The following is a 14,592-nucleotide window of genomic DNA, read 5'->3' on the forward strand; positions in this document are numbered from 1 at the left end:
GTCTCTTCCAAAGCTGGGCTTCCTGGCTACAGCCACGATGGTTTGCTGTTAGGGTGTGTGTGTGTGTGTGTGTGTGTGTGTGTGTGTGTGTGTGTGTGTGTGTGTGTGTACTTGGTGCCAGGAGAGGGCATGGAATGCCACAGAACAGAATTCCAGGTGGTTGTGAGTCAGCCACCAGATACAAGTGCTGGGAATTGAACTCTGGTTTCCTCTTCCTCTCCTTCCTTCTCCTCCCACCCCTGCCTTCCCTCCCTCCTCCCTCTCTTTTATCCTTCCCCTCCCTCCCTGTATGTGCTAATACAGTGTTTGCAACCAAGGTCACAAAGTCAACTGGCTCAGCTAGAGATAGAACACTGTCAAAGGAACTTATTAGATATTTAGTAAAGGTTTTATTTCAGAAAACACCATCTTTCTTAATTGGATTATATATTTTGACTAATAAAGCAAAATTTGGAAGATGAAGATTGCGGCAGGGAGGTGTAGTAAGGGCAAACCTCAGAACAGCAAAAAATGAAGATGTCTAGAGGGAATGAATTTGATAACCATGATGCACTGGGGTGAGGGCAGACACGGCTTGTATCTGATGGGGAGATCACATTGGAGGTCGTGTTTTGCCCTATCACCCATCGCCTTTGTCTTTTTTCTTCTTTTTCTTCTTTTCTTTCTTTTGTTTCTTCTCCTCCCCTTCGTCTGGTTGTGGTTCGGGTTTTGCTTCAGGTTGATCTGAGCTTGGTGGTGCACTTGAATCCGAGTCAGTGTCTTGGGGTTCTGATGACTTCTTGGGTTTCCCTTTCTTTTTGTGTTCTGATGGGTGGTCCTCAGCCTTCTTTATCAGGAGGCCGCCTTCATTTTGCTTTATTACTATCCCGTCTTGGTTCTTCCTTATCAGGGACTCCAGTCTTCTGAAAAGGAATGGTTCTTCATAACAAATGGTCTGGGCGTCATAGCAGTTTTCATTTCTTTGGTCAAATCTTACTTGAGATTCTTGTCTTCGTGGAGGAGGAGTAGGAGGAGGCTGCTGCTGCTGCTGCTGCTGCTGTGGCTGCTGCTGCTGCTGCTGCTGTTGCTGCTGCTGCTGCGGCGCTGGTTCTTCACACCATATGGGTTCTCGTCGCTGGTGGGCCATGTGCGACTCGTATCTCTTAGGACAGCAGAACTCGCACTGGCATCTTCTCCACTTCATTGTGTCTCCGTTGTCTTCCTGGAAGGTCACGCTCCCTCCGTGCCTCATCATCTGGCCTTTGGGGACGGGACTGCGCATACAAGGAGGAAACATGTGATTCGGGGCTCCAGCATTTCCTTCCTCCCTCCCCCAAGGGCTGACTTCCTTTTTTCCTTAGAAAACTGAGGACAACTGGAAATCTTGCCCCCAGATGGGCATCACACAGCGTAGGCATTAATGTGACTTAAGGTGTTAGATGACAGATACTGATAGCTGAAAATAAGATGTAGATACTATCGATACAATTCTGGACTCTCTTCAGTGAACTGGAAGGCCAGTGAGAGAAAGGTAAACTGAGATGGGGAAGAATCCACCACTCACTCAGTAGGTCAGGCCACTGACCAGTGGCTGGGAGGATAATGAGTCTGGAGCTTGGGGAGAAGTCAGAACAGAATTACTGTGGGAAGAAGCAATGATCTCTTAAAACAGAAGGAAACTCAAATGTGCTTTCCCTGCTGACAGAAGCATAGTTCATCATGTACAAGTCAGGATGGTTCTAGCTGATAGCCATTAACTGTTCACCAGGTCTCAGCACCCACTTCCCATACATTGTTAGACTTACTTCTTTGGTGGTAAGTGTGTGTTTTTGGTGAAAGTGCACCATGTCTGTGGAGTGCTCTTGGAGGGCAGGGGACAGCGACAGATCCTCTAGGCCTGGTGTTATGGACAGCTGTGAGTCACCACAAGGGTGCAGGGAACCAGGTCCTCTTTGAGAGTAATATGTAACTTTTTTTAACTATTAAGTCATTGTCTCTCCTGCCCAGCCCAGCACCTGTCTCCTGAACATTCTACTAAGTAGCCTGGTCTTCACAATAGCCAGGTAAAGTGGACACTGCTGTTATCTCAGTTCTACAGATGGAGAAACCAAGGTGCAGAAAAATGAAATGAGTGGATCCAGTAATGCTCAGGGTGGGGCTGGGAACTGAACCTGTGAATCAGCTTTATCTTTTTCAACTACTTCTTGGTGTATGTGTTAGCATGCTCTGTCAGAACTTCAGGTCCATTCAATTAGCCAGCCCCCCTGTGCAGTGACTTCTGTGTGGTCTATAAAACCTACAAACTTTGTGGTTTGGTCTAAGCTACCAAAGTAAGTGGTGAGGGTTCTTGCTGGGAAAGGAAGGCTCAGTGTGTACAGGGGCTTGGTACCTACTGATTGTCAAAGTCATTTAGAAGGCAGTAGAAAGGAGGTGAGACTTCATTATGACCAGAGGGCCCTCCACTTATAAAAACAGAGGAGTTCTATGAACTACTGGGTTCTGAACGTGTTTGTCTCATGTTCTGCTGGAGATGGGTTAGGAGATGCTCAGGAAATGGTCTGAGGGGAGGGTCAGGGGTTACTGCTGTTTTTCAGGGCTTCAACTCCCCTGCAGCAATACTGGGCAGAACTGGCAGCGCAGATACTGGAAGCCTTAGGTTTTGAAAAAGAGGAATGTTTGATGTGACCTTTAGCATCATATGCCTCACTTTTGTGAGTAGACCTGTCTAGTGCAGAGAATATGGGAACCCCATAATCTGACAATAGTTAGGGAACTTACCATAGGAGGCAGTGCTAAAAAACAAAACACAGAAGAGACATCAGCGGGGATTATCCAAGACAACCAATCTTTCAATAGCTTTTCTTTAGAAAATTATCTTTACTTGTGTTTATTTATGTCCGTGACAGAGTGTGCTGTGTATATGGGCACCCTGGGAGACCTGCTGGAGTTGCAGCTCCTGTGGCTGCTGGGAACTGAACTCAAGCCTTCAGGAGAGCAGCACATGTCCTCAAGCACTGCTTTCTTTCTATTCCCCACTCAGAGGGTAAGGCTAACCTCACTTGTGCCACAGAGAAGAGGACTTTGTCTCACTCAGTAAGAGTCACATCCTCAGACTAGCGCTGCCAGTTCTGCCCAGGTATAACAAAACCTGAGAGCATTTTTCATTTGACGTGAAAACAGTCAGTTTGCCAGAACAGAGCACAGGACAGCAGACCTCAAGTTATGACAGACACTATTAGTGGGTCTCAGCCTATCTAATGCTATGACCCCTTAATACAGCTCCTCATGTGGTGAACCCCTCCAACCATAAGACTATTTTTATAATTACACTCTGTGACTATTAGGAGTTGTAATGTAAATATTTCTTGGAGATAGAGGTTTGCCAAAGGGGTCTCAACCCGCAGGCTGAGAATCGCTGGACTACACGCTGGCAGGTTGGCCACCCGTGTTCTTCCACAGTAATTGAATCAGAGATAGGACACTGTGTTTTACTCCAAAAGGAAAATAGACAAGAAGGACCCAAAACTGAAGCAAGAGGGAACTATTGAAGGCAAAATGACTCAGGTAGAAGAATATGCATTCCAAGAGAATCTGGGAACAGAAACTACAGGCTGTTAATCACAGAAGAAGGGGAGGCAAGGGAGTCATGCAAACTTACTGAGTTCCCAGGAGCTGTCAACTGCAAGAGAGAAAAGCAAAGGGAAATCATCAGTGGCTGTTGGCTTTTCCTTCCTACCCAAGTACCAGGCCTCTGCACTGGATGGGATGTCCTCACTGCACTGGATGGGATGTCCTCACTGCACTGGATGGGATGTCCTCACTGCACTGGATGGGATGTCCTCACTGCACTGGATGGGATGTCCTCACTGCTGTCTGAGCCCACTGGGTTCAGTGTGGGAAATGCTTTGCTTTCCTGTGCGTTTACAACTCCATTCTTTGGCATACGAAGACACCCTCCCTACCCTCACCTGAACCATTTTTCAGTTGTGATTTGAAACGGGAGATCTTTAGGCCAGATTTCAAGACCTTGGCTTCGTTTCAAGCCCCTGTCTCAGGAAATACTGAAGGTTGAGGGACTGGAGAGACATGGTCAGGGGGGAGGCAGGCAGATGAAAAGATTTAAACTTACACTAGCGAATGAGGAGGGGAAGGCACAGAAAATGTTTTGCCACTGAGTTCAGTGGTTGGGTGTCTAAAGGTACCAGTGTAAGTGGAGGTCAGGAATAGCACCCATACCAGAGGAAGCCTGAGAGAGACGACCTGGACTTACCCCAGCTGTTCGGTGAGAACCCTTAAAAGAAAAAAGGAAACAAATTAGTCTTAAAAGAAATTATGTACTAGGGTCCCGTTAAAACACATGCTTGTAAGGCCAGAGAGGGGATTTAGTGAGGGGCTCTGCCCCCAAGCACGTGCTCTTGTTAGCTGGTCTGAGCCCCGTTTTAACAGCTCAGGTACCCAGGGCATCTTTATGGCCTGTGGGATCAGTTACAGGAATAATGGCCATTTTTCCCTTCACAAAATGAAATTCAAAAAGAGAAAAGAAAAGATTCTTAACCAAGCCAGGGCGCCCCTACTCTCAGGAGACTTACTGGTTCCTATCACAAGCCCCTTCTTAATGGCATCTTCTTTTAATTTCCTTCATTTTACACAGTCATCATCTTGAGCAACATCTCCGTGTTCACTCACAGCACAGAAAGCTCATGGAACCACGTCTCTAAACGTTGGCTACAGTTTCTATTTTTGACAGTCTCTGGGGTTTAATGAGAATTCTAAAGCCATGTAGGTTTGGGGGCTTGAACTTGGATTGCTGGTCTCAGCGGCAAGCTCCTTTATCCGTGGAGTCCACCTGGTTCCCTATTCTCTTTCACCACATCCTGCAAGGACTGCTCGTTTGCAACTGTCTGAGTTGTCTTTAACCCCACCCCTCCCTCTTTTTGTGGTAAGCTCATGTTGTGATTGAGGATAAAACAATAACCACACAACACAGCCGTAGGAATCGATGTACAGCTGAGAGGATGCAGTAGTGAGCCATGTCATTCAAGAGTTAGAGGTCACAAGCAAGGTCAACAGTTCCTCTTTGTTCAGAGGGCATTTAGGGGAGGAGCTGAAACACTTGATAAAAGTGCTGTCTTTGTGGGGTTAGGCCGGCTACAGAAATCAGCTGAGAGGTGGGTGAATTCACTGGAGAATGTCACCCAGGCTGGGCTCACTGCTCCCCCTAGTGCCCTAAACAAAATGTCTTAATGCTAACAGGCTATTATTTCATTAAAAACCCAGTTCTCTCACAACCATATGGTGCTTGCAGGAGGTCATGTCTGCCCAGAGAGCCTCTGGCAGCGCAACGAAGGGCTAACTAAGCATTTCTGCTACCAGCAATGCCATGTGTGAAAGTAGGTGTTGCTGGGAAGAGACGAATATTGACTTCTCAGCTAATAGGTGGGGACTGTCTACCTTGACCTGACCCTGAAAAGCTAAGACTGCTGGAGAGACCAATGCGGAGGGAAAGGGGCAAACAAAACAAAACAAAACAAAACAAAAAAAACCCAAAAAACCAAACCAAAACAACAACAACAAAAAAACAGGTTTTTAAGGAAGTGGTGGGGAAAACAGATTCTGCATTTATCAGTGAAAGATTTCCTTGAAAATTCTCCATCAGGAAGTACAGTAATGGAGGCACACATCCTGCACTCTGACCAGTGTGTTTCTGTAAGAGGAGTTATGGGGACCTCATGGCACAGGGCACATTTGTCTTTCTAAAGGGCTAGTGATAACTGAAAGCAGGATCTCTGTCAAAAGTCTCAGCACTAATTGTCCTTAAAGCCACCACCAGCATTCAGGGCCTCGATGCCTTCTTCCTTGCAGCCTGCTCCCTCCGCTCCCTCACTGCCAGCTAGACACTGTGTACATGACATAGTAAATTCTTCAGTGTCTAAGGGATTCTGGACAACACAGAAGGAGAGGGGTTGGAAAACACATGTCTGAAATCTTTTTACTTCTGGGAAAGGAGTAATACTGAAATGCAGAAATAAGAGGAATAAATAACTTACCAAAAAGGCTTGGGTCGACCTCACAGGACAACAGGAAAGAAAAAACACATTAGCAGAATAATCGAAACAAGGTTACAGGCTCTTGTTTTGTTGGTTGGTTGGTTTGTTTGTTTGTTTGTTTGTTTGTTTGTTTTTCCCAAGAGTTAATCAGCAAGCTTCTGCGGACCACAGACCTCCCTGGGGAAGCTCTCTATGGTAAGAGGCCTGAGCCTTTTCTAAAGGAAGGGGCTGGTGTGATGTACTTGGCTACCTTGTGTTCAGTTCCCCTTTCCCCATCCTGTCCACCTCTCTTCCCCTCCTCCAGTCTGTGTGTCCCGCACTCCTCTTGGCTATCCGTCTGCCTGGTGTAACCTCCATAGCTTCTCTTCCTGAGCATGGAGAGTCTCAGGTCTTATGAAAAGCCCTTTTGGGCTTCAGAGATCGCTCAATGGTTAAGAGCACTGGAGGGACCATCCCCCAGTACCCACATAGAAATTCCCAACCATTTATAATTACCTTCAGGGGAACTGAACCCTCACATAGCCAAACATGCAGGCAAAACATCAATGCACATAAACGATAAATACATAAATCATTTACAAAAAAGGGAGAAAAGCTATTAGGAAAAAAGTTGTTTGGGAGATTTTTCCCCCCTCAATCTTTCTGTCAAGTGTTTACGTCTCCAGTAATTAGTAATTAGGAACAGATTTCTCAGTAGAGGATGAGGATGGGGTGTTCATAGCTAGAGGCACTCCTCCCAATAGAGAACTGTTTTTCTTATATTTTTGGTTGTGAGCCTAGCCTTTAACGGCTGAGCCATCTCTCCAGCCCCAGAATTGTTTTTCTAACAGTAACATGGGCATTTTGAAAGGGTGAGCAGACATTTCCTTTTTATCCACTTTGGTGACAAGTTTCGCTGGAAAAATGAAATACTGTAGCAGCTGGGCAAGCTCCCTTTCTCTGGCTTTGGGGGGCGGGCTCCCCTCTCCTGTTTTGTTACTTCATCTCTCCAGGCCCTTACTGCTTTGCCAGTCACCGTCCCTGTGTACTGAGTTGAAAAATGCATTCTCTTTGTTGAAGAGTTGAGAGAGCTTACACAACTCTAACTTCTGTTTGCCAATTTCCTTCCACTTAGTCAAAGGGGCAGGACTCTGTGAGCTGTTGGGACGCTCTAGGGCAACTTGGCTGGGGAGCCTGCCTGGGTAGTAGCAGGTGACCCCTGGCTTCCTACATGAGTCCTTTATTTATACACCCCTGCCCCGCGGTCTCTGAGCATCGTGAGCTGCAGTGTGCATGTTGGAGTCAGAGGGTGACTTGTAGATGCTGGTTCTACTCTGCTGTCACTCGGAGTCTTCCTAAGTCCGTAAAAACATTTACTTACCAGGATAATAGTGTCGTGCGGATGTTTCCGCTGCTAGTTGTTGTGCCCTACACTTTAAAGATCGGGAGATTCTGCCCCTTGGGAGGCCCTGTGATCTACCCTAACGTGGAGACAGACAAGCCCGCAGCAAGCAGGTGCCCTACTTATCAAACAAAGGATTTTTCTTGGAACTGCAGTGGTTGGTGAAGTCAGTGCGGAGCAAGAGATCCTCACAGTCCTCTTCAGTGAGGGTAGAGATACGACTTCTCTTAAGAAGTCTTTGTTAGTGGTCAGATGTAGGAGCAGGAGACCACTTTTTGCCTTTCTCTCAACCTCTTTGGACATGAAACATGTGAGAGACATTTAAGTGCAGGAGTGAACTCTTGGAGGGCTGACCCCTTTTCTATCTGGGCCCCTGTTGGAGCTCAGTAGAACATCCATTTTTTTTTCCTCAGCTGACTTAACTTTGCTAATTCAATTTGATTCCAGCCATTTCTAACTTTTCTTTCTTAAAAATCCCAGTTACCTATAAACTTTAACAAGGAAAATAGCAGGTGATATTTTTTTTCCCTCCCATAGGTGACATTTTGTGAAAACTGTTCAAAACAGCAGGGATACTTTCCAGCCTGCCATGATGAGGGCGGGTAGTTCCCAACAAAGCATTCCATGTTCTGGAAGGAGTCGGCAGAGGGTGACAAATGCTGAACAAAGAGAAGGGGGCGTGTAGAGAATGAGGGTGCTGACTAGTTTGGTGTGGTGACATCATATACATATACAAGCTATACACAGTGGCCAACCAACAGAACCACTCTTCCACCATTGTGAATAAATCATAAGCAAAATAACCTGATTTAAAAATGTTCAGAAGGAGAGTACCTGACTTCCAGCCACCTTCAGGCAGGCGGCTCGCTGTCTGTAGGGTCTGTGCTTTCTAAAAGCCGCAACTTTAGAGGGAGCTGAGCAATATAAAGCTAGAGAGACTCGACGTCTGGCACCCTGGCAAAGGCAGCCCAAGAAGTGGGCAGACACAGCACTTACCTGAATGCTTTTTCACTGTGAAAAAGAAAGGGGAGAAGAGATGAGAACACAACTTCTAGACGAGGAGCACAGTACTTCTTAAATTCTGCAACGCACTCTAGCAAAAGGGCCACATGGGACCGCAGCAGTCCCCGTATCTGGCGTGCCAACCAGGAGAGACGATTTTCTTTCCTGATTTGGTCCCCAGAGGTTTGAGAATTCGGTTAGGTTTTTTCTCATCTCTATGCTTTCTTATCCGTCTTCCTTTTCACCTCTTTGCAAAGACTGTGTTCCATTGGGGCTAAACTGGGGCTCTTCTTTTTTTTGGGGGGGGGGTTCTTTTTTTCGGAGCTGGGGACCGAACCCAGGGCCTTGTGCTTCCTAGGCAAGCGCTCTACCACTGAGCTAAATCCCCAACCCCTAACTGGGGCTCTTCTACTGGGGCTCAGTTGCTTTTAAGTTCATTTTAGAAAATGCTGTGCCTCTAAGTGTAAGTATTTCATGGGGCGGGGGCCATTATTTCCCAGCTTCTGGCTTAAGAGCCAGCTAAGTAGACCTAGTATAAACAACTGTGCTGGAATATGTTAACTCAATTTCCTCCTGTGTGTGTTAGCGGTAGTAACTTCTCGGATGTAATACACAGGCACACACTAAGTACCAAGTTCACTGCGCGGCACAAGGTAAGTACCGAGCAGTAGCATCATAGCAACAGGCACAGAGCGGTTTCCTTATCGCCTCGGTGTGGCTACAGATAGCTGAGAGCAGGCTGCTGGGAGCAGGGGTAAGGAAACCAGAAACCAGAGAGTGAGGGGTGCTAGAAAGCTAGTAGACCATAGAAATGGTGGGTCTTGGTACAATCACACGGTGAACAATGGGGCTCAGTGGCAGGAAGTTAGTGACAGTACAATTAAGGAAAACAAAGTACGGGACTTACGTATTATAGGTGGTCCACGTCTTGCTTTAATGAAAAAAGACAGATTAGTATATTGATTTGTTTCTTATGTAACAGAAATATTTGTTCATGAGTGTATTATCTGGATGAGTCTTGCAAACTGACTAAGACAGGGAGGTTCAGCAGGGAGGAAAGAAGGGTCCGAGGCTAGGATGAGGCTCACGCGTCCTCTCCCATCTGGTCTCTGGGTAAGTTAGGAAATGACCCAGGGTGCATGAGTTGAGCTGCTTTGGTCCTTCACTGTCGTTTGATGCTCACTTGTGGGCATCGACCTATAGGAGTTGGCTCTCTCTTGCCACCGTGTGTGTCCTGGGGATGGAATTCAGGTCGTCCGGATTGGCAGCAAGAGCCTTTACTGGTGAAGCGGCTTTCTGAAGCGTGAATACGGTTGTACAGATACTGAAAATTCTCCCGAGACTGCTCATGGGTTTTTGTTCATGGGCGAAGCCACCCCACTTTGTTCATGGAGAGCTAAGCTGCAGTACTACTAGACGTGAGTCTGAATTTATGCTACCTCAGGCTAGGCGGCAGCACTGCTGTGAGTCGCCTCTGCTTCTTGTGAATTCAAGGCTGCAAGGGCCCTTGAGGCAGTGGCTTTGTTAGCTGAGAACTGCACCTTTGACTGAAAGGGCTTTGGTTCTGGAAGGGGGATGGATGCCTTCAAATCTCACCATGGACAGAGGAAACCACAGCAGGGCCGCCCTTCCCCCCAGTGCCCCAACGGAAGGCTGGCTCTCTTGCTGGGAAGGCTGGCTCTCTTGCTGGCTCCTCCATTATTCAGGCCCCCTTAGGTGCTTTTGCTTTATTCTTTCTCTTGTCGTTTTGAGAAAAACAAAACAAAACAACCGCATTCAAGCTAATGGCCAAGGACCGATGGTTGCCCCATAGAGTAGAACATTTTTTCACACGTGCTCTGAGAAAACTGGTAGAGATGAGTAAGAGCCTTTGATAAGCTTGCTTCTTTAAGTTTTTGGAGTCATCTTTAAAAAGCTTGGTCTCTGTAAATATCATTTAATACTACAGTTTGGGGTTTTCCTCAGTCATGCAAATATAGAAACATATGCTCAATAAGTTTTAAATGAACAATTTCATAACCCTGTGCGTGAGTTCTTATGCATACGCACAAAGTCTTTCTTTACATCCTAAAGTGCAATTCCGAGGTTCTGCAGGGACTTCCAGAGGTGGGTGGTGGCTAGCGAAGGTCTTGCTCAGGCTAGATTTTGGTTTACGCCCTTCCTGCCTCGGTCTCTCCTCTCTCCCTTCTCACTTGGTTTTCAAGACAGGGTTTCTCTGTGTAGGTAGCCCTGGCTGTCTTGGAACTCTGTAGACCAGGCTGGCCTTGAACTCAGAGCTTAATCTGCCTGCCTGGGGAGTGTTGGGATCACAGATGTGTGTCGTGGTTTGCCCTGGAGTTATCTGTATTTTGATGCTAATTTTACTGCCCCAAGGACAGCTGCTTAGTACTCAGGACTCAGTTGACTTCACCGGAACCACCTCCCCATTGAATTTGTAAAGTACAGGTGAGGGGCAGGCACAGGATAGAAGGAGGCCTGTCATTGGAGGAGAAGGAAGGATGGGCGGGAGAGAAGTTTGAAGGAAGAGGAGGAAACTAGAACAGAAAGGAGGGACAGGGGGAGGAGAGGAGAGAGAGAAGCGGTGACAGGAGAATGGAGGCTGAGTTAAAGATCTCGCTCTGTGTACTTACAGGTTGTTATCAATGTTCCTAAGGGATGGATGGTACTGGGCTTTGTATGTTTAAGTGGGCAATTATATCTTACCATTTGCGTCAAAGGTTATTGTGTTGTGTGTTCTTTTATGTGACGGTTTGAGTGTAGGAAAGTGTGTGGTGGCAGGAGACACTGGGCCGCTGCAGAGTTGGGATGTGTTTCCGCCAAGGTATCTAGCAGATATCTTGGGGCACTGCGGTGTGAACCTACCGGGGTAAAAGACCACAATACTTTTTTATTTTTTATATTTTTACAACAACAGATGTGCACCACCACTATGTACATGTACTTAGTTGACTAAATTGTTGAGCATTCTCACTGAGTTCTCTCCTGGGTCCCCAAGTCTGTCTCTGTCTCTGTCTCTGTCTCTGTCCGTCTGTCTTTCCCTTTTCTTTCTTATATATGTCTTCTCTTTCTTCAAACTGTCTATGGTGTATGTTTTATTAAAATCTTTTTATTACAGTCTTTTGTTGCCCATGAGGAAGCATGTGACTGAGAACTATGCCTTTTGGTGTCCCTCTCGTGCTCTACCGAGTGCCCTGTGCTGCGTCCATTTCTTTACTCTTTAGGAGATGCATTGTTGTTAGACTGATGTAGGATCACCCAGGAGACATCCCTCAGGTATATCTATTGTGAGAGAGTTCCCAGCTAGTTTTCTGTTTTTATAACTATAGTCAGTGTGTGGGTATATGCGTGAGAGCTGGAACTCTTGTAGGCCCAGAGCCATTGGATAACTTGGAGCTGGAGTTGCAGGTGGTTGTGAGCCCCTGGATTTGGGTGCTGGGAATCAAACCCTGGTCTGCTGCAAGAGCAGCATACACTTTTTTTTTTTAAAGTTAAGAGAGGCAGAGCTCCCCAGCCCCACAGAGAGGATTCTTTTTGAGGAGGGAAGACCCATCCTGAATGTGAATGGCACCTCCCATGGGTTGAATGTGGAGGGATGGAGGAGAAAGTGTATGGTCAGTAACATTCATCTCTATTTCCTGACTGCAGAGGCAATGTGGCATGCTGGGTCCCCTCACACCTGCTGCCCTGCCTTCCCTGACATGCTGGACCACCCTCAAATCATGAGCCAAAATAAACCTTCTTCCTGAAGATGCTTTCTGTCACAAGAAAAAGTGACACAAGGGCCAGGGCCTAATCCGGAACATCTGGAGTGTGCAGCTCTGTCCTTGGGCCTGTACTGAAGTGTGTACATTGTGCAGTGAGGGCAGGAGAGGATGGGGACTTCAGAGAAGCCTAGGTCAGAAGCATCAATCCAAATCCATCAAACCAGTTCTGTGTCCTAACACTGAAATCACTAAAATTCTACTCTGAGAGGGCTTGGGTGGAAATGGAGCGTGTGTGTTTGCAGTCTACAGCCAGATCCAGATACTTATCATGGTTAAAGATTGGGACATTTTACCTCAAACATGGATTAACTGAGCCACCACCCTCAGGCCTGCTTTTTTTTTTTTCCTTCCGGAATGAACATGTTGGGTGGAGCAAGCCTCTTCAGACCCTGGGACATCCTGATTGCCCTTCTTCCCCCCACCCCCCACGCCCATTTGCCACAGATCTCAGGCTTCTCACCACACTGGCTTATGGTGCCTGCTGAGCATTTTGAGTTTTTGACAAGGCCTTGGTAAGAACTTTGCGTTTTAAGTTCAGTATGAGGAATCCTGGGGGATCCTGGTTTATGAGATGCTCTGAGCTCTGGCCCATCACCTCATCATCAGCCTTGGGCCTGCTTTAAGCAGAGTCTCAGGTGCCTGAGGATGCCTAGCTGCTAATAGAGGAAGTGGGAAGCCCGGATAAGGAGGAGAGAGCCCGGTAATTAAGGGGAGTGGGAAGCCCATCTCTGGGAAACCGCAGGCCCCTGGGAAGTCTGAAAACAAATGGATGTGAGAAACAGAAATCTCACTTTTAGCATTTAGAAGAGGAACCAGCAGGGTTGGGGATTTAGCTCAGTGGTGTAGAGCGGGCAAGGCCCTGGGTTCAGTTCCCAGCTCCGAAAAAAAGGAAAAAAAAAAAAAAAGAGGAACCAGCTAAAGTCATGAAACCTCCCTACGTAGCCCAGTAGAAAAGTAAAAAAACTTACCTCCAGTTCTCTGTGTAATTACTAAGGGAAGGAGAGAGGGAGAGAGAGAGAGAGAGAGAAATCTGTTTAGTTTTCCTTAAGTAAAACCAACAGCTAAGAAGCAAGGGTGCTTTCAGAAGGACTCCATGGAGGTCAGTCCCAGCCCACATTTATATGCAAGATTAAGCAGTGATTAGGAAGGGGCAGATGACCTCTAGGCCTCCTTCCTTATAGACTTGAGCGACTTTGGGTCACTGACTTCCCAGTGATGGCTGGGCTGGGGCTTTGTGATTCCTTGCACTCTCTGAGGTGCACCCTGCACTTAACACCCATTATTCTTTCTCAAAAAAAAAAAAAATCTTCTGGCTTCTGCTATTTTGCAGTTAGACTTTGGGTGGCAAACACTAGCTCATTGCTTCTTTGCATCCTATTCTGAAGGTACGTGCAGTGTGGGGAAGGTGGGCCGGAGGTAGCGAGAGCTGGAGACACACTCAGGTCAACCGAGGTGAAGAGAATCAAACCTAAGCACAGCACTTAGTACTTACATAAGGGTAAAGTCTGCGACTCAGGGCCTGAAAAGCAAGGGCAGCTGTGAGTGCTTGGGGTTTACTTGGAGGCAGCAGGGGTGTGTGTGTGTGTGTGTGTGTGTGTGTGTGTGTGTGTGTGTGTGTACAACTCTAGGCTTGCATTAGGTCCCACAACTGTATTATTCAGGGGTAAATAGTTGGCCGCAGTTTCCTAACCACTTATAGGGATTAATAATGACACCATTATAGGACTTAAAGGAGACCATGCAACTACAAACATGTTAGTTCTTATTGGGGGAGCATATCTGAGGCCAGGTGAGGAGTGTTTCCTGCACAAGGGGAGCTAGATGACACAGGCAAAGGGATTGGCGGTGAGGAGGTGGGTGGGTGGCGATGGGGAGGGCGGAGTGGGGTGGGGTGGGATCCCACATCTCAGGTATGTGCACCCTGGGCAGAAGTGAGATCAGTAAGGAAGGAAAACAGAAAATCAGATGGCACTCACAGAGAGGCATCATTCCTTGTTGGCCTGTAGGACAGAGAACCAGTTTTAGTACTTCCTCGCCCACTGGGGTCTGCACAGGTGAAGGGAGATGACCCAGGCTGGGGGGAGGGGGCTGAGTGGGGGGTGGGAGCGGGCTCATATGTCTCCTGTCTGCGTGCAAAGGGCAGAAATGGGCAGGGCTGGCTCAGAGAAGGAAACAAAGTAGAAAAGGAAACAGAACTCACAGCTAGGCTTCACTGATAACTGTTGACAGCCGCTGAGTCAGACTGGGTTTAGCACTTACCTTTTGCCACAGTTTTGTCTGCGGAGGTGAAGCTAGACGACACAGGCAATGGGAAGGCGTGGGGTGGTGGGGTGGGGAATCACACATCTCGTGTGTCTGCACACAGTGTAGAAGTGGGCAGGGGGCGCCGCGGCTCAGAGAATAACGAAGGAAACCAGGA

At 47.2% G+C, this 14,592-nt stretch overlaps 1 protein-coding gene and 1 long non-coding RNA gene across 45 annotated transcripts in view; both read right to left on the reverse strand.

The window, feature by feature from the left end:
• Positions 1-369: 369 nt before the first annotated feature.
• The window catches only part of Tsbp1 (testis expressed basic protein 1), a 57,289-nt gene continuing 43,066 nt past the window's right edge, over positions 370-14,592 (reverse strand). For 39 of the 44 annotated variants that reach the window (XM_063279442.1, XM_063279440.1, XM_063279439.1 and 36 more), the window contains 6 exons: positions 14,150-14,173; positions 13,666-13,692; positions 13,142-13,162; positions 9,317-9,340; positions 8,404-8,418; positions 370-1,239 (listed from right to left, as the gene is read on the reverse strand). In XM_063279442.1, the coding sequence (XP_063135512.1) occupies positions 620-1,239; positions 8,404-8,418; positions 9,317-9,340; positions 13,142-13,162; positions 13,666-13,692; positions 14,150-14,173 (731 nt within the window). In that variant the 3' untranslated portion in view covers positions 370-619. The remainder of the gene's footprint in view (positions 1,240-8,403; positions 8,419-9,316; positions 9,341-13,141; positions 13,163-13,665; positions 13,693-14,149; positions 14,174-14,592) is intronic. The other 5 variants (XM_063279435.1, XM_063279431.1, NM_001113183.1 and 2 more) reach the window with 3 other exon arrangements.
• On the reverse strand, positions 1,246-8,397 carry LOC134483778 (uncharacterized). The gene is made up of 3 exons (XR_010060761.1): positions 6,027-8,397; positions 4,250-4,270; positions 1,246-3,658 (listed from the first exon to the last, which is right to left on the reverse strand). It is a non-coding gene; the product is annotated as an uncharacterized LOC134483778 (long non-coding RNA).

The sequence above is a fragment of the Rattus norvegicus genome, chromosome 20 (genome assembly GCF_036323735.1).
Source record: "Rattus norvegicus strain BN/NHsdMcwi chromosome 20, GRCr8, whole genome shotgun sequence".
Lineage (NCBI taxonomy): Eukaryota > Metazoa > Chordata > Mammalia > Rodentia > Muridae > Rattus > Rattus norvegicus.